General features: G+C 36.4%; 2 protein-coding genes across 4 annotated transcripts in view; one reads left to right on the top strand and one right to left on the bottom strand.

Annotated features, from left to right (window-relative positions):
• The window catches only part of LOC139970053 (uncharacterized), a 491,924-nt gene that overhangs the window by 79,990 nt on the left and 385,436 nt on the right, over positions 1-26,498 (bottom strand). The window lies entirely within an intron of this gene.
• LOC139970034 (lamin-A-like) lies at positions 1,490-25,742 on the top strand. 3 transcript variants are annotated; one of them, XM_071975607.1, is made up of 16 exons: positions 1,490-1,628; positions 3,506-3,662; positions 4,217-4,401; positions 6,344-6,532; positions 8,830-8,923; positions 9,667-9,852; positions 10,513-10,638; positions 13,235-13,455; positions 13,638-13,756; positions 15,618-15,795; positions 16,160-16,346; positions 17,878-17,997; positions 18,704-18,879; positions 19,514-19,686; positions 20,253-20,344; positions 23,639-25,742. In XM_071975607.1, the coding sequence occupies exons 2-16, from the start codon at positions 3,534-3,536 to the stop codon at positions 23,777-23,779; spliced, it is 2,316 nt and encodes a 771-aa protein (XP_071831708.1). In that variant the 5' UTR covers positions 1,490-1,628; positions 3,506-3,533; the 3' UTR covers positions 23,780-25,742. The 3 variants fall into 3 exon arrangements, with proteins under 3 accessions (XP_071831708.1, XP_071831710.1, XP_071831709.1); XM_071975609.1 differs by having other exon boundaries at positions 1,524-1,628; positions 3,514-3,662; XM_071975608.1 differs by having other exon boundaries at positions 1,617-1,668.

Genomic DNA, 26,498 nt, shown 5'->3' with positions numbered 1-26,498 from the left:
TTTTAAACCTTTTTTTTTGGGGGGGGGGGGATTCTTAGGGGATTTTCCCCCCAGATTTTGAGGTAACTTCGTATTTGTCTTTAATTCAAAGGCACATGTCCCACACGCAACCCCTATTTATTTATATTCACCCAGATTGATCCCTCATCTGCCGCCCTTAATGATTTTTACCTGAACTTTGCGAGAATATGTTGAGCACCACCTTAGAGGAAATACACTGTCAGACAAAGACGCAAATTTAGCGTGCGTGACAGTATATTAAAACATATAGAGATAGAGCAGTGGAGGGGGGGGGGGACAAGGGAAGTTTTAAAATATATCAGTAAATCATTCATAACTTGTTATTAATATTATCGGACTTCCTTTTTGAAAACTTCCGTTTTGAAGTTTCGATTTTGTTATCTAGCAGTTGTGCAATAATAAGTGATGATATCAAGGGTATTTCACGAGTGTGCTATCTATATTGTTACAGTCTGCTAAGTGGATAGAAAATATCTGGCCCAATGCCTGTGATCCTGTTGCGAAGGTGTGAGAGAGAGAGAGAGGGGGGGGGGGGGTCGTTTATGAAGGTGGAACAGTGGAAAAGTGAAAGGGTGTATTGTCTGCAATATAAGTCATCAGTTGCCTTTCTAATGAATGAGAGTATTAACGAGTGTAACCTCCGTTATTATCGGGAAAGGCCAAACAGTAAGCCTGATGCCGACGGTGGCATGAAGCCTACTAACCGCCGGCGAACCATTGGTAGCAAGCCGCTATACGGCAACGTGCCATCTTATAACCGCTGACGGTGGTAAGATGGTGGCTCGCTAATGTCGATATCCGCCCTTCTGCCGGTGACTTGCTTGCTGGGTAAGGAAGAAGTCAATCATTACGCCGAAAATTGTTCGAATGACGAGATGTGCCGTTAATATGTTGTCATTTCAACTAGTTTTCAAAACATAATCAAATTGTACTCTTGCAAAGAGGTCAACAATTTACCATTGTTCCGAAATTTGTTGAAATGACAAGATGTGATAGGTCGTCATATAATCACTTTTCAGAAAGCGGTTGAATTGTCGAGATGACACAACTTAGTAAGTAATTTATAGGAACCTTTTCCGCTAAAATGTCAACTTATAATGGTAAGGACTTTTTTATTCTGATAGTTCCCTAACCTGTGTATTTCTGTGATCTACGAGGTCAATAGTCAATGTTTTTTTAATGGGTAAAACTGTGTTGAAGATTTCACTCATTGATAATTTTGAAGTGGTGGTCTATTCGCATGTTTTCTCAAGTTTCTCAAAGTTTTCAATCATTTGCAGATCTTAAAGCTTTGTAGGAAGTGTTCCCGGGAACTTAAGCCCAAAAATTATGTTGTTTACAAGTAAGGCTAGATAAAGATGGCACCGGAAACGTTCCTGCGCAGTGCTTATGGCTTAGTTAATTTCCAACTTCTTTTAACTTTTGTGTTGCGCGGATTGTGACACATATGGCCGCCCATACAACTGCGGCATCGGATTATAGAATGACCTTTGACAGTTTGCTATGGATACGTACAAACGATGATCAAGTTTTTACCACCGGCACCAAGCCTTTTACACTAGGTAACGTTATATTGGGGTCCTGAAGTATCTCCTTCGTCGTTACAAGTAAGTGCAGTAAGCAGTTTAGTAAAATAACTAAGGCAGGGTAAGTTGTAAGCTACATGTGCTCCGGCTGTACCGATAATGCACGTTTTAATGCATTTCCCCTCGTTTATCACGGCGTTTGGTAAGCTGGCCTAGGTCTAGACAAATGCATCCATCGGCGGGTCAATACGAGTTGCGACGCTTTGTATGGCTCAATTGGTGTGCCTAGCGCCCCTAGCCTTGAAACGTAGGCCTAGCCTAACTTGGAAGTTGCAGCAGTACGGTTAGGGCCTATAGCTACAGACGCTGTAACTTTAGGCTTAATCTGTAGCATAGTTATAAAACGCCGCACGAAGTTTTCAATGTCAATAAGATACATAGGCTTACATATATAGTCAGTATTGCGAAGTTCGGAACACTCCGAAGTTCGGACACCCTAAGAAATACACGATTTCACCATGAAAACCTACAGGAAGAGCCAAATTTCACCAAAAAGTACGAAGCTACAGTTATTTTCTCTCCAAAATGACCCGGGTGCAAGAAAGTACTTACATATTTGTCAATAAAATGACGGAGATCTATGAAGTCTGTTATAATTACTGAAAGAGCAACTTCACCACCAATTTTATCAACAGCGCCACACTGTAGGTTGGGTGTCTGAACTTCGCAATACTCTAGCAAAGAAATACCAGTTCCACAATCACGAAGAATCTTCTTGGAATACAACGTGAAAACAGTTTGCAAGAAAGAAAGTTTGACCATGTATCGTACTAAAACAAATTTCTCCCACCATATGAAGTATATTTTCATGCGATTTATACCAGAAGATTTAGTTTTGGGGTGTTTTAAGGCTTAGGTGTCCGAACTTCGAAGTGACCATGCTACTACACAGTCTTCATCAAAGAATAACACCACTTGAATCACTACTTTGCCATTTTCAAATGATGTTAGCATCTCCAAATGTGGTCAAAACTGGCCAACTGTAACCTTTTATAATATTAGGTCCTATTCCAGAATTTGGCTATGTTTGATGTAAGTGTGTACCTTTAGAGTATAGGAACCTAGTATTCACTATTATGATGTACTAATCTACTAATGAATGCATGGATTCATAATGATCAACAACAAGTTACATTCTCATTCCTGATATACCAGTAAACTTGCAAACAGGCCCTATGATGACTCAACAATGTAGTGATAGGATATTTGTCACACTTGCTATGTAAATGTTTTAAAGTGAGAAAGTGTGCCCTATCGTTTTTGGTGTGGACTTTATGAATATTAATGAGGTTATGGGATCAAACAAAAATCTTTACGTTGTAATAGCTCTGCAATGTTAAGTCGGATTGTAACCAACTAGGTGTACAGTTGTTGGTTAATAGCTGCCAGTACATGTACCTAGGGCATAAATATTATGGTATTAGGTGTTGACAAACAACACTTTTCACAGATGCTACTGTATGTAAGGGACTTCATGGAGGACTGGAGGGACACAAGTTTTTCTGAGCAGACGCAAACAAGTTTGAAGACATTGACTCATGCTGATGCAACTTTTAAAATCCTTGTAACAATACTGCTACGTATGCAAATACAATTTACAAATTTCTGGAAAATTTCAGGAACTTTTTACATTTTCACCTAGATGAAGATAGTTTTACATTATACTAGGCATGATGAAAGAAAGATTTAACCAACAAACTGAACTAAGGATAATGAGTAAGTATTGCAAGAACTTTTCTTTCAAATATGTTAATGTGGCCTTTTAGATAGTGTCACCCATCTAGGACTTAAAGGGTGTATTTACTTTAAAGTGAATAGGTCATGTACCTGACAATTTTCAGACAATATCAAGATGTCATTTCAAGCTAACTAATATGTATTGTTTTTCTAATATACAGTATAACAGACTTTTCAACAGTCTTCACAATGAGTGGATATTATCCAATGTCGGTGCCTTCTTCCAGGGATCAAGAGAAGGCAGATTTGCAAAGCCTGACAAATCGCATGCAGAACTACATCGGAAAAGTGAAAAAGCTTAGAGAAGACTCCAATCAGGTACAGTAATTACTGATTGGTGGAAAGTATTACTCATGTTTAAGCATCGCTATCAACTGATAAATGTTAACTGTCTTAATGTCTTACGTGAGATACACAGAAGCAGGTGTTAAGCATGTTAGCTGAAAGAAACAAGTACTTGAAACCATACCTTGAACTTAATTATCACTGAAGAATCTTACTAGTTAATATGACCATCCTTGTCGTCTGGAAGCAAATTTGAGAGGAATAACTTAACCTTTTCAGAAATGTTAATATTATTACATTAATACTATCATTGTACAGTGTGAAATGTGACAAAGCAAAAGACTAATTTAAGAACTGATGTTTGAAGGGAGAGTAATAGGAGAAACTACTGAGTATATTAACACAATATTGTTAACGTTACTGGTCGTATAGTATGGTAAGCACTTTGTGCTTCATCCACTTGTTTTGTAATTGAGTGCAATAATGCAATTTAATTACTGAAACAAAACATATTTACAAGACACTTATAATGTTAACCAGATTTAACTGCAGACTTCTGTTGATAAACTAATTACATTTCTCCACAGGTTGACTCTTCTGCATTGTTGAATTCCATTCGGTTACTGGAGGATGAAGGGAATAAAGTAAAGTCCATTTATGAAAAGGAGCTTACAAACACACGAGGACAACTTCAGGATGAGCGTGCTGCAAGAACTCAAGCTGAAACTCAAGCACACAGAAACAACCAATTAGCAAATGACTTTCAAGACAGGTGAGAATGACCAATCTATGCAAATTATGTAATATCAAAATTACATACATGTAGCAAACTGGACCAAGCAGACAGTTTTTTCTGGCAACTATTACAGTGCGATGTTGGGAGATAGATACATCAGAATATTGAATGTTGATAGTAGAAATAGACTTTGCAGTTTGTACTTTTTAAGCAAACAGGTTTGATATCATTGTTGAACACTACCAAAACTTTTGTTTAGCTTTGTTTTTCACTTTGATGTTTAACCTTGGGTGCTAAAGTGAACAATATTCATCCCACTGACTAGTGCATTCATAATGAGACACATCCCAGTTTTGAACTAGAAAATGTAAATTTTGAAGAAAAACAAAACAACTTTGTCATTTGGTATCTATGACAACTCACCTTGTATGAAACATGTCAGTGTCAAATGATGTTATCTAAAAACTGACACCTGCAAATTTCACTACAAATCTTAGAATATGCTTGATCATTCATCAGTCAAAGGAAATTGTCTTAAAGTGGACTATCAGTTTGGTTACAATGCGGAAGGCTCAGTAACCTTTGCAATCGTGCTGGCGTGTATGTGTGTATATGTCATGGCTAGCTTGTAAACACGATATCTCAACAACTACAAGTTGAATCAATGTCATACTTGATAGGAAGTTGCCCCATGATGTGTAGATGTGCCCTATTGTGTTTGGTCCCCATGTCATGAATATTAATTAATGGGTCAGGCTTTACATAAAAATCCTAAAATGTCAATATCTCTTTCAACCGTATGTCCAATTTAGTTCATGTAGGCCTACATGTTCTTTGCAACAACAATGTTACGTCATTAATATTCATGGAGGGCTTAATGGGAAATCATCAAAAACTTCTTGTAAACACCATGTCCCAACAAACACAAGTTAAATCATGTTATACTTGATAGGCAGATGCCCTACAATGAGTAGAAGTGCCCTTTTGTTTGGTTCCCATCTCATGAATATTGATGAGTGGGTAGGACTAACCATAAAAGTTTTAAATGTCAATATCTCTGCAACTGTATATCTGATTTAGTTTATTTCTTGTGTAAAAGTAAGTTGGCCTAACGTTTCGATCCTAGCAGGATCTTCTTCAGAGGATAAATGACAAGTAACAGTAACAGGAGGGACAAAACACGCACAAAATACATACAAGTTAATGAGCATGGTGAACACAAAGAGATAGATGTAAGGAGATTAGTGGACAAGGGATGGAGATTCTTTTGGTTAATGCCATTAATATTAATAAATTGGCGGGGATTAACGTACAATTTGGTTCATACTGGTATAGTGATGTTGGTACATAAGAAGCACATTTCATAACGTCTCCAACTTTATGTCAACAATATTCATCTAATTGCAAAAATTGGCTTTCAAATACAAGACAAGAACCAAATGTTCCAAGGTTTTCATTATTGGCTTATTAGGTTTGTCACACTACATTCATACAATCAATCATGTTTTTTTTTGTGCATGTCATGAATATTGAACAGTGAACATAAAATTCTTAATAAGATACCTCAGAAATAGTATGTCTATTTAAATGTATACATGAACTTGGATAATACGTTGTAAGTATATAGATACATGCTTATGAGATCATAAAATTTGACCTCATTAATATTCAATCATGTCTTTTTTTTTTATGCGATATCACTAAATAGACTTTGTCAACATGATAACTGATTCCTGATACCTTTCTGTTTTAAAATTGCTCCATTAGTCAACAGATAATTGTCTTCATATTGGTGTGCAAAAGTTCATGAATATTAACATGTATGGCTTACCACAGTATGAATATGTTTGGGCATCGGAACCACTAAATGTTTTCGTTTTAGGTTAAGAAGTTGTAGTTGGCTCAGTTTTGTCATTGCAGAATTTGATTTAATTTCTCACCTGAAAGAATCAAATTGATATCACCTTTCTTGGTTTAGATTAGCAGTAGAGACCCAGCGAAACAGAGCTTTACAATCGGAGGTTGATGATGCACACAAACTATCTGCTCAGAAGGACATGGACTGTCAGCAACTGAAATCAAAGTGTGGGGAACTTATGAAGAGAGCACACGATCTAGAGGATGATGTTAGTGCACTCACTCGGCAAAATGAGGACATGCAGAGAAAGTCAGTGCAAATACTTTAAGATATTAAAAATGTTATTATAATAATAATAATAATGTAGATTTATACAGTGCCCATCTAGGAAACGAGTAACTGCCCTTGGCACTTCACAAAGTGAAAAGCATCAACACTGAAATGCACAACAGAAATAATGAGTTTTCAGTAACTCTTAAAAGTAGATACATGAGAACAAGTTGGAAGATTGTCTGGTAACTGATTCCAAAGACTTGCGGCAGAGTAAGTCAAACCTCTGAATCCATAAGCCTCTACACGAGGTTTAGGTACACAGAGGTATGATTTGCTTGTCCAACGTAATGTGCATACAGGAAGGTAAGATGATAGAAGGTTAGGGCAATACACAGGCTGTTGTAAATCATGAGCATGAAATGCAAGTAGGAGTATTTAAAACTTTACTGGAAAGTCAATAGGGAGCCAGTGAAGATCCTTTAGAAGTGGGGTGATATGTGTAGTGCATCGCACAGGTAGCCATGTGTTGGTTGTTCATTTGTCCCTTTTGGCGTTCGTCGCTGTACCTTGATACATTAAAATTTATACGTACACGAGACATTTTAATGCTCTGTTTCAAATGTAGAGTTTATTGCCGAAGATGCTGTTTTTAAGATGTAATTGAGGAAACCACCTGAAGGTGCTGTACCGTCCTTTTTGTTGTTTATGTAGTCATTTAAAATAATCTTGAACATGCTATGTGGGAGAAGAAGTAATATACCCCTCAGCCACCGGAACAAGCGGTGGTAGAAATTAGCACTCTCTCCTGCCTATTTATTACCTGCGTGTCCTCACATATTCTTCAGTGACCATTTGTGCTGCAGTGTTTTTAATCTTTTGAAGTTTCTGAATTTGGAACTCAGAAAGTCCAAATAAAAGAGATTCAAGCAATCCAATTTTGAAGTAACAAATACATGAAGGTACTTCCTCATTAGACCAATGTTTCTTAATTTCCAATAAGCGGACTGATAAACATTCTCAACATGAAACATACACTAAACTAATTATACTAGGTGAGTGTATCCATGCTTGGTAACTTATAGATGTGGTTACTTCTCTTTCTTATCAAAGTATCTTATAATATCAAACTCACAGATATTTACAGTAGTATAGCAGTGTTTGATTTAGCTGGTATCGCATCCCAAAATGTATATCGTAAAAATGTGATGCAGTATATTTGCCACATTGTTCAGTAATTGCAAATGAGTGAACAAAAAGTTCACGTGAAGTGAGGATCTGCAGGCAATATTCTTTGCAAATATTTTGACAAGAACACAAACTGCAAGCTGCAATATGATTCATTCATATTTGCATTTTATTCGGACCAGATCTCTGGACAACTAGCTACGTGGGTACGTGTGTAACAAATTTGGTCAATTGCTATGCAAAACCAATTATGTATAGCATTTTTTGCTATGCAAAGAAAGGCACTAAATCGAATGCTGTTTAGTAGTAACATGTTCTCCAAGGCAAGCTCTGCCTACTATGTGGCCATTTTCCTGTTAAATTTGAAAAGTGCATTGTGCACAAGCTCAAGTTTGGATATGAATATCTAAATGATTATCTTTGGGGATAAATTACCGATTTGCTTGCTATTTGTGGAGAAAATAAGAATATCTGAGGTTATTTCTTTATCCATGTTTGCAAGCTCTGGAAACTTAGGAGTGCCTAGGATACATTTGGTTTACACTAAACACTGCAGACACATCAGCCAATACCTGCTAAATTTTTGATCTTGTGTATGTCACTGTGGTATAGCTTGGATTTTATTTATTGGCTATGTGAACTCACTCGTTAAGTGATTTGTCTGATCTGTTATAAGTAAAGTAGACTCACCATTTTATCTTCATATCAATCAATCAACAACAAAAATATTAAAAATAGCCAAACCCAAAGGTTGGATAACCATGTGTCCTGAATTGTATGAAACAGCTTTTGTGGCTTTTCTCACATGTATATATATTGCTGTTTAGCTTTGTCAAACAACTGCCTTCCATATCAAAATGAAAAGACTTGTTTTAAAGGATTGTGTCTTTGACCTATTCAACACTTGGAAATATGGTTGTTCACAGTTCAGTATAATTACTGAAAATGAGGGTTTTCATTATTGTAGTTTTATTGGAATGTTAAGTTAACACCAATGAGTTAAATCTTCCTGTAACCTCTTTGTTTGAAACATTAATCTACTAGTGGATGTAATCTTCCTCCATTGGGACCTAACATTGGCATACAATGATCTCTACTGAGGATTCCCTGTTAGTGATGAATTCAATTATTTTCTCTGTTTCCTATAGGTTAGACAGGGAAATAGTTGGCAGGCAGCAGGCAGAGGACAAGCACAGAGCCTTGGAGAGAAAGCAGGAATTTGACAGCCGGTTACAGCAAGAGGTAAAGTGTAATTTATCCTCTAAGTTGCCCTTTAATTAGTAAACAAAAGACGTATTTGTCTATGCAGTCCTGCTAAATTTATTGATTTATGGAGCTACATTTTAGTCGCTGGTTGAGTTTCTGTCGTAGTTCATGTTAAACTGCTCTATGATTTCTGTCTGTCTATCAAAACAATAAATCTGACCTTACACAATTTTATAAGTCTTGGTCACATAATGTTGATTATCATAAAGAGGTGGATGTAGGAATCTTGAAAGGTAAGACACTCATGTATGGTTCTGCTTCCTCTACATGTATATTATTTCAATCTAATTTGTAGTGTTATGAGCCCAGATTATCAGCATTTCATTTCATTAGCAGAGTATTAATACTTGTCTGTATCTAGTGTGGATTGAGAAACAAGGGATCTCTTCTACTTTTTCATGATTGTATTTCAGCTTTTTTAAAGTTTACCATCGTTATTGACTGTATGGGTTTTGTACCAAGTTAAATTCAAATGCCTAAGTATTGCATAAACTGTCATTTTCATTAATTGAGCTTTTCTATTTTAAAGCTAAATATTAACTCAAGCGAAAGTTGTTGAAGCATTCTAGCATCTTATTCTTAATGATGTATACTGTATCTTTGTTGGTTGTATATCCAATGTAATATTGATGTTGGGGTTCTGTAATATACAGTGGTTGCATTTATTTCACTCCTTCATGATTTGACCATCCAGATATTCATATTTACATTTCTTGCAGGAATCCAAGGAGCAGCAGCTACGCCTTGATGATGATGCTAACAGGATTCTTCAGTTAGAGACTAAAGTCAGGGAATTAGCCCGACCAGACAACACCCTTCACGAGGCGCTGGAAAATATGAGACAAGCAGCAGAAAGAGACCTACAAAACTTTAAAGATGAGACAGAATCCACTTACCATAAGAATGTAAATATATGTAATCAAATGGCAATAATATATGGATTTAACTGCCACTCAATTGTATGCAGTTGCTAAGGAGAGGCCAAGAACTGTTGCAAAGAAAGGGCATAGTAAAATGAATCTCAGAAAGAGATAACTTAGGTGTATAGAGAAAAGTAAGAGTAATAAAGGATAATATATAGCACAATAACTTAACATTCCTTGGCAGATACAGAGTCTCATTAGATAGATAACACTATGTAGTCTGCAAGAATAACAGATGAGAGGTTTGTTGTGCACAAAGTGTTGCTAAACATTTAGCTTAAATTTGCATTCACTTTACAGACAGTATGAAGAAAGTATACACTTGTGTTTGTGACCATTATTGAAATCGATAGCTGTCCTTTTACAGATTATATCTTGGACGGTATGAGAGTTGGTAATCATATTATCTTAGTTAAACGGTTGAAAGAAAGAAGGTTATTTACTGTACCATTAACATGACAACCTCTGGACTATTCTTATAACCGTTTTTTTTCCCATGGATAGTTAAAAGGATTAAGGTACAGGTAATCTTAGTTACAGATATAGTTACGGATATGGTTAAGCTACATGTTAATCTATATATCTTTCTTTGAAGATCAATGTTGAAAGCGTCCATTCTCATATGTTTGAATTTTTCCAAAGCTTCAAGAATTAAAGCACCAGATGGGCAAAGACAGTGAGAATATTCAAAAGCTGGGGAATGAAAATAAAAGTCTTGAGAGGGAAATTGACAGATTGATTGAAGAGCTATCGAGTACTAAGTGTAAGGTGAGTCCACAAAAGACACTTTCCATTAGGAAGATTTAACCTAGTCTCTTAAAAGCAGGGTAGGTCAATGTTTGATTACAATAGTAATGTCACATATCATAATACCTTGTACTTGCTTATAAATGGGAAAGATGTGAAATTCAGCCTTTACACAGACACCCAATTTTCCTTGACACTTCCTCCATCTTATTCTCTCTGATTGATTGATTGATCGATTGATTGAATTGTATATCCTTTTATATAACCTTTCAAAGTATGTACCACCTTTCAGAGACCGACTGGGTCTTAAAACCAGCCTGGGCATTTTCACCTAGACTGGCCCATTATTCATTGATATGTTACTTACATAGTGATCCCCGTCCTGGGGAGGGCTCTAAAGGGAGGGGGTGTCCCCCTCCCCATTGAGATTTTTTTGAAGTTAAGGAAGGCCTAGATGCACAATGGTGCTATATTTCTCAATTTTGTAGGTTACAATAATTCTTTAAAAACGCATTGCTACAACGGTAGTACGCACCGCTTCAAAGGAAGTGAGCACCGTTACAACAGTAGTACGCACTGCTACAATGGTAGTACGCACCGCAATAACGGTAGTACGCACCACTACAACGGTAGTGAGCACCGTTACAACAGTAGTACGCACCGCTACAATGGTAGTACGCACCTCTACAACGGTAGTACCCATTGCTACAACGGTATTACGCACCGCTACAACAGTAGTATGCACCGCTAAAACAGTAGTACGCATTGCTCCAACAGTAGTATGCACCGCTACAACAGTAGTACGCATTGCTCCAACAGTATTACGCACTGCTACAACAGTAGTACACACCTCTACAACGGTAGTATGCACCGCAACAACGGTAGTACGCACCGCTACATGGGTCGTACGCATCGCTACAACGGTAGTACGCACCACTACAACGTTAGTACGCACCGCTACAACGGTAGTACATACCGCTGCAACAGTAGTACATACCGCTACAACGGTAGAAAGCACCGCTTCAACGGTAGTATGCACCGCAACAACGGTAGTACGCATTGTTACAACGGTAGTATGCACCGCTACAACGGTAGTACGCATTGCTACAACGGTAGAAAGCACCGCTTCAACGGTAGTATGCACCGCTACAACGGTAGTAAGCACCGCTACACTAGTATGCAGGACCTGCTATGATTATGACAATATGCAGTTCTGGCAGTCCATCTAATTAGGGCCACAGGGGTTGGTTGCAACATTTTTAGTCAGAGGATCACAACTTTACAAGTATGTGTTATTTTGCTTTCACTCAAATATTTAAAGTCATGTACCATATACAGTACATCTGACCTGCTTTGTTGCAGATGTGCACTTCACACACATTCAATGAACCTGTCTGAAGTGGCATTCATTGAATTAATCAAACCATAATTCTAGTCAAAACTATGAAAGAGAAAGTTGAGATTTGAAGATATAATGGTTGGATTTTCAAAGGTTGTATCTGGACCTTCATTACATCTTCAAAACTAAAATTTAAATGGAAATGATGAAGACACAAAACCAGAACAGTTTTCTTGCCCGCCTCCTCCACGTTTTGATAGCTTCCTACTCCAGTGATGGTTGTTTCTGGGTATTTTCCTTCCTGGACCTTAGAATAAATACTTGCGTTAGAAGCTGTTTCTTTTTTTACAAGTAATTGATGTTCTTCTTTGTCCTATTGTTGTGTATGCCAGAGTTGTCTCTCTTAAATTTTGAAAGGTGAAATCAAATAACAGGGAAAAGGAAAACAGAAATATTTATACCAAAGGGAACTATTTCTCATGCAAATTGTGCTCTTTCCAAACTGTGAATTCTCACCAAGCCTTAACCACAATTGGGGTATTTTTCAATGAGACCCACTGCTTTCTTTGTTCTTGTGTCATGTTATATGTCAGTGGGCATGTGAGTAGACATTTAATAGTATCTCAACAGAAAGCATTCCAAGTGTGATTGTACATACAGGAGTCAACAGTCATTGCTTTTAATGCTCTGCTTGAAGCTCATTACTTTCAAGTAAATATACTGGTCAGTAGTTTAGTTCAGTCAGTAACTAAAGACTTGGAGAAACTCTCCCAGAGAGACACTGCGTGTATCATCAACATCTGAGCATGATTTTTAAAGGAGAAATAAACCCTAGCCTTTTCTGCTAAGAGAATACTGTATTGCAGTACGCTCTTTTTGTTGAGTACAATTCATATCAAGAGAGGGAATTGTTTAACTTACGATGTTGCTCGCTGACATCATTTTTGAAAGCGCCCTTGTGACAATATGACTGCCAACACAGTAGGTGTGAAAAAATAATTAGAAAATTCCTGGAAATTTGGGGAAAGGTAGTTTTGACTAGTTATTTCACAGAGGGCGAAATTCCTGCAGCGTTTATTGATCCTTTCACTCTTATTTGTTGTTGTAGTTAGTACATTCCTGTTTCTTCTTGGTCAGGTATATATTGCCTGAATAGCATTCTACTGTTACTGTTGCATCCTCCAAGGAAGAAAGTTATTTGTATTGAGTCTGTTCTATAAATGTAATGAAAGTAAAAATTCACCGTATTGACCATAACAACTATTGCTTTTGTTCCAGTTGGATCAAGCTGAAAAACAGACTGCAAACCTGATGGACACTTTAAGAAATGACAGGGAGAAGAACACAGTTCATATTAGGGCCTTGGAAGAAAATCAAAGACTATTACAAGATAGCTTGATTCAAAAGATGCATGAAATATCTCAAGCAACTGGCACTAAGCAGCCAATCAGGGCAGAGCTAGAGAGCTTGAAAAACATGCTGGATGAAGAAGAGAAAAAGTAAGTTTTCAAACAATCAAGCTTATCAAAAACAGAAGAAAAATAAAACAATTCTAAAAAAGAAAAAACTTCACCACAATACCTTCATGGGTAAATATTTAAGCATTTGTTGACTAGGTCATTAAGTTGATTGTGCATGTTTGGTCTAGATTCAATGGGTATTTTGTTTGCTTTCTTGAAAGGTTTAGACACATGGCGACAACTAAATATCCACTGGCTTCATTCCCTGGATCTGAAGGCAGACCGAGAACAGTGGACTCAAGGGCTGGTAGAGACAGAGATGTTTTAAATCCTCTGACAAGTAAGATATTTATAATTCTATCATAATGATTCTACCAAACTAAAGCTATGAACTGTACACCATGCAGAGGGAGGTTTGATGAAGTATAACAGTATGGTGCAATTCTCATCAAGTATTGTTAAAAACACAAAACTTGCTTTGCAAACCAAGCCAAGGACATGCTATCAGGTGACATTTATTTCTGAGTAGAAAACAAACATAAATATGAGCGTTAGTTGTTGAATTCAATTGAAATGGTTTGTTATTACTGTCTATCTTGTAGAATCTACTTGAAATGGTTTGTTATTACTGTCTATCTTGTAGGATCCACTTGAAAGGGATTTTTATTACTGTCTATCTTGTAGGATCCACTTGAAAGGGTTTGTTATTACTGTCTATCTTGTAGGATCCACTTGAAAGGGGTTTTTATTACTGTCTATCTTGTAGGATCCACTTGAAAGGGTTTGTTATTACTGTCTATCTTGTAGAATTCACTTGAAAGGGTTTGTTATTACTGTCTATCTTGTAGGATCCACTTGAAAGGGTTTGTTATTACTGTCTATCTTGTAGAATTCACTTGAAAGGGTTTGTTATTACTGTCTATCTTGTAGGATCCACTTGAAAGGGGTTTTTATTACTGTCTATCTTGTAGGATCCACTTGAAAGGGTTTGTTATTACTGTCTATCTTGTAGAATCTACTTGAAAGGGTTTGTTATTACTGTCTATCTTGTAGAATCGACTTGAAATGGTTTGCTATTACTGTCTATCTTGTAGGATCCACTTGAAAGGGATTTTTATTACTGTCTATCTTGTAGGATCCACTTGAAAGGGTTTGTTATTACTGTCTATCTTGTAGAATTCACTTGAAAGGGTTTGTTATTACTGTCTATCTTGTAGGATCCACTTGAAAGGGTTTGTTATTACTGTCTATCTTGTAGAATTCACTTGAAAGGGTTTGTTATTACTGTCTATCTTGTAGGATCCACTTGAAAGGGTTTTTTATTACTGTCTATCTTGTAGAATCTACTTGAAATGGTTTGCTATTACTGTCTATCTTGTAGGATCCACTTGAAAGGGATTTTTATTACTGTCTATCTTGTAGGATCCACTTGAAAGGGTTTGTTATTACTGTCTATCTTGTAGGATCCACTTGAAAGGGGTTTTTATTACTGTCTATCTTGTAGGATCCACTTGAAAGGGTTTGTTACTACTGTCTATCTTGTAGAATTCACTTGAAAGGGTTTGTTATTACTGTCTATCTTGTAGGATCCACTTGAAAGGGTTTGTTATTACTGTCTATCTTGTAGAATTCACTTGAAAGGGTTTGTTATTACTGTCTATCTTGTAGGATCCACTTGAAAGGGTTTGTTATTACTGTCTATCTTGTATGATCCACTTGAAAGGGTTTGTTATTACTGTCTATCTTGTAGAATCTACTTGAAAAGGTTTGTTATTACTGTCTATCTTGTAGAATTCACTTGAATGGGTTTGTTATTACTGTCTATCTTGTAGAATTCACTTGAAAGGGTTTGTTATTACTGTCTATCTTCTAGGATCCACTTGAAAGGGTTTGTTATTACACTCTATCTTGTAGAATCCATCTGAGAGGGTTTGTTATTACTGTCTATCTTGTAGAATTCACTCGAAAGGGTTTGTTATTACACTCTATCTTGTAGGATCCACTTGAAAGGGGTTTTTATTACTGTCTATCTTGTAGGATCCATTTGAAAGGGTTTGTTATTACTGTCTATCTTGTAGAATTCACTTGAAATGGTTTGTTATTACTGTCTATCTTGTAGAATTCACTTGAAATGGTTTGTTATTACTGTCTACCTTGTAGAATCCACTTGAAAGGGTTTGTTATTACTGTCTATCTTGTAGGATCCAGACCAGCATCTGTTCCAGCCACCATGGGACAAGGGAGGGATTATTTTGACTCTATCTTCCAAGATATGAACAGGTCTGGTACCATTAAAACAAAGGTTTATTCAAAATCAAACTCTGCTCCAGCTAAGAGAACTCCACCAATGTCACATGACTTCACAACAGCCACATCAAGGTAAGCATTGCTGTTGTAATGTGACTGAATTTGAATTGAGCTCAAATATCTTGATTCACATTTTATAATTTCTTTCATACTAAGATATTGTCACAGTATCTGTGTCGTGAGGGATTACCGAGAATTCTTAGCGGTTTCTTTGTTGTTTCCCAAGGGTTCCTAGGGATATTATGGACTTAACTTTGTGACTCAAAGTAGTGACATAATATTAAGTGAGAAGTATTAAATTATATAGAGTTGATGTTTCTTACAGGTACGTGATTATTAAAGTTGAAATTCATCCATGCTGCTTATAAATTGAATGACTACTGTACAATTTACTTAAGTCACTCTTAATCACTCCAAAATAAACACCTTCTTTCAGCACCACTGGAGACCTTAAGATATTAGAAATTAATGAAGATGGGAAGTTTGTTCGTCTCTTCAACTCTTCACCCAGTAAAGATGTGGATGTTGGAGGTTTCATGATTCAGCAGAATATCGGCGGCCATCCTGTAGCTGTCTATCGATTTGAGCCAAGAACAAGATTTAGAGCTGGTGCTGTTATGACTGTGAGTTCTTAGGAATATCTTTGTCAACTTGAATCCATAGGTTTGGTTCAAGCAACTGCCTTAAAGGTATTAAGAAGCGGGTAATGAACAGCAAAGGTTTATCCTGTATACACAATTGTGAACTGGCTGTCAACACCAAATCCTGAATAGCAACGTAGACTTGCTCGCTGTGCCACAAAATTTCAACTCAGAAAAGCTTTATGTTGTTGAAGTTATTGCTACTGCCATTTAACATCTCTCATTTCAAACTCAAACAGGCTATTTGTTCCTTTAACCTGACCTTTCATTTCATGACTTTGTGTTGTTGCAACCTTTTAGAACAAAAGTGAAAGTCTAATCTTTCAAATTTTACTGGAGTAAAGGTTGCTTTGTTAAATACATAAACAAGTAGGCAAACCATGGAGTTGCAGATCGCATGCTTTGTTCATGGTACAACACTTTCAGCTATTTAATTGCTTTGTGGTTACATGAAGCCACAAGAACAATATTTTTACTAAATTTAAATTTCTAGCAATTTTGTTAAGCAATCAACTTTAGCTACCAGAAAACCTTAACTTGAAACTTGAAATAAGTTAACGACACAGTTAAGGTCACTTTGGTACGTGCACAAGTTTTAATCTTTTTCACCTTTGGTCATGTGCATTAATTAATGCACTGAAGATGTGTGGTCTATGGTATCATACTTGTGTTTCAAGGTTTTGGCCATATTAATTTGTTGGTATATGTGTAATCTCCATAATGCTTTTTTTTGGTTACTTGACTTTTGACCTCGGACCTTTGGTCCTATCACCTCATTAGACATGCAGTTGCTACAACTCATGCCCAGGCACATACAAATCAAGTTTGAAGCTTTATGACTGAAGAGTAGCTTGCAAAACCCTTTTTAGAACAAATATAACAAATTTTGACCTCTGACCTCCTTTGATCACATGACCTTTAGACTTTTGCATTAATAACTACACTGTAGACATATAGTCTGTGATATCCAACTTGTGTATGAAGCATAAGGCAATATTGTCATTTCCGTACATGCATAATGGCCAAAATGCTGTTTTTTGTCTATTTGACCTCTGACCTTTGGCACTATGACATCATGATTCACAAACGAACTACATCCCATACCCTTGCATACACCCACCAAGTGTGCAATCAATCGGCCTGACAGTTTAGGCGTTTGTGACACACGTTTTGGTTACATATACACACAAACATGCACACACATTCTTGTTTGTCCCCAACTTCATAAATGATAAGTCCACACCATGTGACTGTGCCACCCTAAGGTATCCCCATTATGTCAGACTGAGGGTTGTGAGGATGGGCAGCAATTTTACTAACAATTTTGCCAAAAATGGTTGATAGAGTACAATATGTAATCCCAGTACACTAAGTGTAGGGGTGATAAAGGTTATATCACTTTCTACTGTTTTTAAAGGAAACTGCTATCATGTGTCCTTGACTACCGAGGATGCACCATCATGCAATTAGTAGGAAGTGATGGTGGAAATGTCCATTGTTTTAATCTCTGTAGGTTTGGAGTGCATCAAGTCTGGCCAAACATCAACCTCCCACAGATTTTCTTTGGAAGGAGCAACATAGGTGGGGCACTGGTCCAGAATGTACCACAATACTGTGCAAGCCCAATGGTCATGTGAGTTGATTGTATGCAGCTTCCAACATCATTTCTATAGATGAAGGCAACATGAAGTTTGCCTTGATGCAAACCATTTCATTGTACAGTCTCATCATATGTTTCATTATCAAGATGGAAGTAATCTTACCAAAGACAGATTGAGTTCTCAAATAAGACGGATATCTACAAAACGTTGACACTTTCAAAACAGTTCATTTTCAAGTTCTTCAAAGATACAAAGTTGAGAAATGTTATGTAAATGCAATACAGATGTGAACAAGTTAAAAGCAAACTTTATACATCCTGGGTCCACATGATAGTAATTCAGTAGAATTTCAGTTTTATGTGTATTCAATATTTATATGAGTATATTAAAGGTTGCTTAAATCTATCTGTGAATTACTCAGTATTCTGTATTTTGACTGTACTTTTTATCATGCATACCCCTCCTTGCACTGACAACTTATCATCATAAACTTGATGACTTTGTAATTGATTGGATTGCATTTCAAACAAAGGCTTGTATCGTACACCTGCCAGTCTCTGAATTTGAATTATCTTTTTTGTGTATTGTCTCTTCATTAACTGCCTTGGTGGCCATTATTGCTCCATAATGTGATAATGTTGTCAGCTGTAAATTGAGTAGAATGTGCTGCTGGAATAGAATTAATGTTAGTTAAATTGGTACAACTTCAAGAGAGATGTTTCTTTCTGTTCTCTTCAGGCCATTGCATGGACCACTGCTGCTCACAGATTTTCTAAAACAGCAAGAAAGTATGATGAAAGTGATGATAAATCTGTTGAGGAGGAAAAGGGGGAGGAGTCAGAAGAAGGAATCACAAATCTTCATCCTGAATTTGAAGTAGAAATAGATGGCAAACCAGTTACTGTTTTGAAGAGGTAAAATATGCTACCAAGTCCTTTGTGATACATTTTCTCTCTTTACAAAAAGATATTTCTATAATTATTGTTCTTCTCTTTCAAGCTGCATAACATGTCTTTGTAGTAAACTGTTAATCTAATAATTTATTTATGTCTTAACACAAAACAATGGAACAAGAGTAAAGGGTTTCTCTGTGTCATTAACTATACACTACATAAAAGTTGCAAAGAACTGAAGCTGATACCTGCTGGCAAACCTTCAGTTGTCATAGACCAATCTGATTGCATCAATCTACAACAACACATTCCTTAAATATTTAATCATATCCAACTATTTTCAAAATGACTGTTCATTTACATAATTGGAGACTGGAGCAACTGATATTTACATAGAGTTAATATAGTATGCAAATTTATTTCAATACTGTAATTTGATTAACTTCAAAGTTTTGGATAATGAAACCATACTAAATCATGTGATACATGTAACCTGTTTGGATTGAATTTAATTCATATGTACTATGTACACGCTGGGTCATGTGTGGTAACATCAATACATGTTCAATGGATAATACAGATTATTAGTGTCAGATCAAGTTGCTCACTTGGCAGTATAAGGGTTTTATGAGGACTATGTTGCTTTATTCTACAGAGACAAGCAAGACCCTCCATCTCTTGCGCCTGCAAAGCATCCTCATGGTCAGTATAGTCAACATGATACACACCCAGGGGCCGGAGAAACCAGAGTCAAGACACTCGGTAATGATGGCAGCAGTCTTGTCAGGCAAAGCCGTTCACAAATTACACGTCCTGATGCTGCTCCTGGTAAGGGTCTTAAATGTACCAAAAATGAGGATCACATTTGCAGCATAAATACTTTACCCTGGTCAAATGTCCTAAAACATTTTAGGTTGTTGCATCTATTTGGTAGCAGGTTTTGGATGTAATTTGTTTGCTTACTGGAACACCTTATACACTCTAACAGTAGAGGTACTATACGTATCAAGGATCAAGTTGTTAGTTTCTTAAAGGTTGTTGCATCTATTTGATAGCAGGTTTTGAATGTAATTTGTTTGCTTACTTAACACCTAATGCACTTTAACAGTAGAGGTACTATAAGTATCAATGATCAAGTTGTTAGTTTCTTAAAGTGTTACGGGATATTGCCATCTAAATTCACCTGCTTGAGTTTACACAGACCCATTTCCTAGCAAATTATTTGGAATTGGAATGTACTAAAGTAATACCAATAGCTGACTTAATCCAGACAAGACACTTATGGGATCGTCTCTTCAATAGAACTGTCATATTTTGCATTAAGTTCAGTATGATGAAGTAACATTAATTATTTCACAATTGCAAGTTGTTCATGAATTAATTGACTCTATTAGGTGAGCTGTATGCTGGTTATGGAATTAGTGCTACTCGCACTGGAAGTGCTCCACTGAGGCTTTCTTCTAGGCCATCAAGTTCAACATCACAGGTCAGTATGCCATTAAAATCCTCCAATATACCATGTATTCTGTGTAAACATAATTTAATATAATGTATGCCAGAGCATAAGGCAGCAATTCCCTTTTGTTATATTGTGGGGAACTCAATGACAGTATGAATATGACTACCATTTATCACTTGTGCACTTAAAAACTTTCATTACATTGACAATCAAAGTAAGCTTATAACTTTTTATATCTTTCTTGTACCTTTTTTTTCATTTCCCACATCCCTGTGTGCTGGTGCTTTATGTACTACATGTGAACAGTAATAGATAAATCCACATCCCTGTGTGCTGGTGCTTTATGTACTACATGTGAACAGTAATAGATAAATCCACATCCCTGTGTGCTGGTGCTTTATGTACTATATGTGTACAGTAATAGATAAATCCACATCCCTGTGTAGTGGTGCTTTATGTACTACATGTGAACAGTAATAGATAAATCCACATCCCTGTGTGCTGGTGCTTTATGTACTACATGTGAACAGTAATAGATAAATCCACATCCCTGTGTAGTGGTGCTTTATGTACTACATGTGAACAGTAATAGATAAATCCACATCCCTGTGTGCTGGTGCTTTATGTACTACATGTGAACAGTAATAGATAAATCCACATCCCTGTGTGCTGGTGCTTTATGTACTACATGTGAACAGTAATAGATAAATCCACATCCCTGTGTGCTGGTGCTGTATGTACTACATGTGTACAGTAATATATAAAACCACTTCCCTGTGTGCTGGTGCTTTATGTACTACATGTGAACAGTAATAGATAAATCCACATCCCTGTGTGCTGGTGTTTTATGTACTACATGTGAACAGTAATAGATAAATCCACATCCCTGTGTGCTGGTGCTTTATGTACTACATGTGTACAGTAATAGATAAATCCACATCCCTGTGTGCTGGTGTTTTATGTACTACATGTGAACAGTAATAGATAAATCCACATCCCTGTGTAGTGGTGCTTTATGTACTACATGTGAACAGTAATAGATAAATCCACATCCCTGTGTGCTGGTGCTTTATGTACTACATGTGAACAGTAATAGATAAATCCACATCCCTGTGTAGTGGTGCTTTATGTACTACATGTGAACAGTAATAGATAAATCCACATCCCTGTGTAGTGGTGCTTTATGTACTACATGTGAACAGTAATAGATAAATCCACATCCCTGTGTAGTGGTGCTTTATGTACTACATGTGAACAGTAATAGATAAATCCACATCCCTGTGTGCTGGTGCTTTATGTACTACATGTGAACAGTAATAGATAAATCCACATCCCTGTGTAGTGGTGCTTTATGTACTACATGTGTACAGTAATAGATAAATCCACATCCCTGTGTGCTGGTGCTTTATGTACTACATGTGAACAGTAATAGATAAATCCACATCCCTGTGTAGTGGTGCTTTATGTACTACATGTGAACAGTAATAGATAAATCCACATCCCTGTGTGCTGGTGCTTTATGTACTACATGTGAACAGTAATAGATAAATCCACATCCCTGTGTGCTGGTGCTTTATGTACTACATGTGTACAGTAATAGATAAATCCACATCCCTGTGTAGTGGTGCTTTATGTACTACATGTGAACAGTAATAGATAAATCCACATCCCTGTGTGCTGGTGCTTTATGTACTACATGTGAACAGTAATAGATAAATCCACATCCCTGTGTGCTGGTGCTTTATGTACTACATGTGTACAGTTATAGATAAATCCAAATCCCTATGTGCTGGTGCTTTATGTACTACATGTGTAGATAAATCCACATCCCTGTGTGCTGGTGCTGTATGTACTACATGTGTACAGGAATATATAAAACCACTTCCCTGTATGCTGTTGCTTTATGTACTACATGTGTACAGCAATAGATAAATGCCCATCCACATTCCTGTGTGCTGGGTGCTTTATGTACTATCTGCATGCAGTAAACAATAAATCCACATCATCAAATGATGTTTCAGCTGATTATAAGGATGTGATTTGTGACTGTTTACATTCATTCTCAAGAACAAGACAAAAAGCATGCTGGGTTGATATGTACAGTGAAACTTGAGATATTTGTTGTTGAGTTATTCATGTTCATTTATTATTAGCTGAATAATTCAACCTGAGTGTTTTCATGCACAGTACATATCAGTCTCAATTAATGGCAATTGTATCCATACACTGAACATGTTGCTACTTCAAATCTATGATCTGTATCAATAGGACAGTTGGAAATTTGGGCAAATAATTCAAAACAGAATATTTGCATCAAGGCCAATTCATATGCCAATGTAATCTTAGACCACCAACTCTTAAACCACCAACTTGAATTTTTGAATAAAAATATTTATTGTTTAAGGACTTGATTATGTTGGTATAGCTATTTCATGTATACTGTATACCTATACATGAAAACATAAGTCTTCACTTCAGCATAACCTTCGTTTTTCTTGCCCAGGTTCTTTCCTGGGTGACTTTTCTTGAAAAGTAACTTGAACCTACTACATCTAAATCTACTTTATTGCTATCGTTACCTAAAATATCAGCCCTCTCCCTCATGTATAAAATAGGCTAATGTAGAGACATCCGCATAGAAGTGCACACTTGTTGTTTCAAAATCATTTACCTTATTTTTAAGTACCAACCTATGTTTTAGGATCTTAATGTAAGCACACCAATTGGAGAGGTGACAAACTGCGATGACATTCTATTGTTAGGTAGAATGTGTGTCTTGTTTACGGAATACTCTTCCTAAAAATCTCTCATATAATTGGCCCTTGTTTGATCTTTCGGTGTGATTTATTTTCTGTGATCCACCGGTTCATTTATGAGACTTTGTAGCGAGGTAGTAGGTTAAACTGACTCACAATCAACAGTAGACCGTAAATCTCTGTTCCTGTGAGGGAAGCTATTTTTATTTTGAACGCTGCAGTTTGGTTGGGCATCTTTGCCAGAGAAGGGGAGCAGTTTATCATAACCATTATTAGTTAGACTACATGGCACTGGTCTTTTAAGGCAAGTTTAGGTTGCATTGTTCTGCTGGTTTGCTTGTACAATCATTCAGGAATGTGCTGCTATATTGTTGTATGTAAACCAGTGTTGATAATGCTGCTTCCGTACACTGATTATTTGGAAATGAAGTTTAATGAGACCAGGAAGAGCTTACCAAGTGAATGGTAAACAAACAATTCAGCATCCTGCTATTCAGACAATCCGTGTTTCATTTTCTCCTTCTATTTCATGAGTGTTAATAGTTGATTATTTTATCTTCTCCAGGGATCTATTAGATTCAGTGCAAGGCCGTTTCTACCACCTCACAACCAAGATGATGTTAACATGAACCTGATTGCCGGCCAGCAGCACGTCGCCTTTAAGCCTCCAATGCCCAATCCATCATATGCTATTTCATCATGGTAATGACATTGTTTCTCCTTGTCACAGAATAATTATTCCCAATGTCGTCAACTGTAAAGGTCTAAGGTTTAGGTGAAAGGTTTATTACAACCTTTAGGTAAAAGACCCAGGATTGAGGAAGTGACATGAGAACTATATTTACATGTTGGTGTCATTAGTTTCAAATTGTTAATTGTTTAGAATGATAGCAGCTAATACATATAGTATCCTGCTCAGATTCATAGTTACTGGAATCTGAACTTGCAATCTTTCAAGTTGTTTACCTTTCTTGAAAGCTTTAGTTGCTCCATTAACCTTGACAATATCAGTGGTAATCATGTTTTCAAAGATTCAAGCTTCATAAAATGAATTAAGATTTGTCATTGGTGTGATATGCAGAGTATGTAAAATGCCTAATATGTATAGTAAACTGAACAGATATTACAAAATATTGTTACACTTTTTGTGACATGATCCATCAGTAAACAAATTTCCTTGTTTCCAGAATTGTTCTATTGTTCTGCATGTGCACCGAGTAAGCATCCATATTCTTAGTTTCTAACAATTCGAGGGCTCCAAGACAATGCAGGCAAGCCTCAATAATAACTAGCTGTTAGGCTAAGCAAAGTGAAACCTACCTGTTTGTCATATTTTCTGTATCACTAAGGTCCTTTTTCTTGAATCTCAAAAACTGCACTAAACAACCCTAAAATAATTGGTTGCAGAGAAAATTAGCAGAAAACATCTGTTTTCACTTCTACACAGATGTGGAAAATGCACAAACAACAAGTGTCTTTGTCTATATCTGATACTAATGTCAACAGTGCTAGAGTCATTGCAAACTCCAACATATGAAGAGCACGTCCTGTTGTTCCATTTAATAGTTCATTCAGAAGAATCAAGTAGATCAGACTCTAAATTCCAAGGACATCCATATCTTTCTTTCCCAAACATTCTTTACATTGGTGGAGGAAGTTTTATTTGCAAATGAAGTATGTGTACGATCAATAGGTTCAACACATAATAAAAGACTTTGGATTGTCACATCATAAGACTTTCAACCCCCTCAGCTCAATGTTTTGCATCTGTTTTAAGCACATCATACCATTCATTGTGTGCCATTGCTCAACATCTATTATTTTCACATCTATGATGTAGATTGTGTCTAGGGTTGGTTACTTTTTGTTGTTGAAATATGATTAAAATCACTTTTGCAGTTAAAACAAGATATTTCTAGTATTGGGAAGAGAATAATACTTCAAGATGTTTGTCTTCATGTATAAATAGTTAGAATTTATTTCTTTTTTAAGAACTACTGCAAGACCTGTTATTCACAATTCAGATAACACATTTCTTTCAACTACATTTGCCTTTTTTACAAGAAGAAAGCTTTAAAACAATTCTTTATCTTAACGTGTTCCTATGGAGAATGGCAAGGCTTTCTGGAGAATAAACGGCATAGTCATTGAATTTAGGGTACATGAGCAGTCATTTTTCTTTGAGCTGATATTTTGTGTACTAAGTCGATGACACAAAGATGTGTCATTTGCTCATTACTCATGTTCCATCCCAAGCCTATTATTAAGAATTGGCAATTGAGAAATCAGAATGAAAAAAAGTTGATTAAGCTGATTTTAATTTTTTTTTTGTGTATTTCATAATAACTGAAAGGTTTTATTAAGTAGTTTTGTATGATGTTTTATTTTCTCTTCTACATCTTGTCTTATCTTGTAAAAAGAGCTGGCTTTAAAACTGTGTGAAACAAGAGACTGAAAAATTCAATACGCTATTAATTTATCTTTTATACTTTCAAAAGACGCTATTAATTTATCTTTTATATTTTGTGATGATTTGATGATCTGTGATACTGATTTGTTAGCAGAATGACTGATGTGCTGTGTGCAATGGACTGTATAAAGAAATCATATATTTGTCAAGAATTAAAGATACACTAAAGCAAACTTTGTATTTGTACCTTCTTTATTTTGTATATGTTAATCTTTGTTGTTTGAAATGATCAGGATAATTTTCTGATTCTCACATGCTAAAATTCCAATAGAATGCCATTCAATTGCTGAAAGTGCCAGAGAGGCAAAGACCATAACAGAAAAGAATAGAAACATGAACTTCTTGCACCTCAAAATACTTTTGGAGTTATTGTGAAAAATAATTAACAGTTGTAATATACATTCTCTGCAAAACTTTCTCTTTTAAATACCATTTCAAGTGTGTGGAGTATATAAGTCTACTTTATTGCAGTTTCTTCAGTCCACATCATGTAAGTTTGTTTATCAAATACACATTAAAATACTTAAAGGATTTTGCACAAATGAGAGAAACAGAAGGAAGAGTGAGTGGTAATAGAGGGGACACCAGAGGAAAAAGTTGCAATAAGTTTAAAGTCAGGTGCAAAGAAAGATGGCCTCAAGATAACAAGACCATTATAATAAGGTGACCAGACATGCCCAGACATTCCAACAAAGCATTTGGCGTGTGACACACGCATTTCTAGCCCTTCACACGTTCACACGGTATGTGCACTTTATCACACGCAATCCACAAACCATCTCCGAAAACCGTGTGTGCAACCATGGAGCGAAATCCATATAAACCTAGGTCTAAAATCAGGTTAGCGACATAATTAAAATATTTTTGGTTTCATCTAGCATCCACTGTTTAACCGATAAGTGCCCCTAAGCATATGCTAGCCATGACCCATGCATCGTCGCTCAGCGCTCACGTA

This window comes from Apostichopus japonicus, chromosome 7, assembly GCF_037975245.1.
Source record: "Apostichopus japonicus isolate 1M-3 chromosome 7, ASM3797524v1, whole genome shotgun sequence".
In the NCBI taxonomy this organism is placed as follows: Eukaryota; Metazoa; Echinodermata; class Holothuroidea; order Aspidochirotida; family Stichopodidae; genus Apostichopus; species Apostichopus japonicus.
This window is presented reverse-complemented; position numbering and strand designations above follow the sequence as displayed.

What these genes read in the sequence shown, in the direction of transcription:
- LOC139970034 (XM_071975607.1), top strand. Translation starts at nt 3,534, where the DNA reads ATGAGTGGATATTATCCAATGTCGGTGCCTTCTTCCAGGGATCAAGAG. An exon ending in AATGAGGACATGCAGAGAAA is followed by an intron (nt 6,533 to 8,829) that starts GTCAGTGCAAAT and finishes TGTTTCCTATAG; the next exon opens with GTTAGACAGGGAAATAGTTG. An exon ending in AATCCACTTACCATAAGAAT is followed by an intron (nt 9,853 to 10,512) that starts GTAAATATATGT and finishes ATTTTTCCAAAG; the next exon opens with CTTCAAGAATTAAAGCACCA.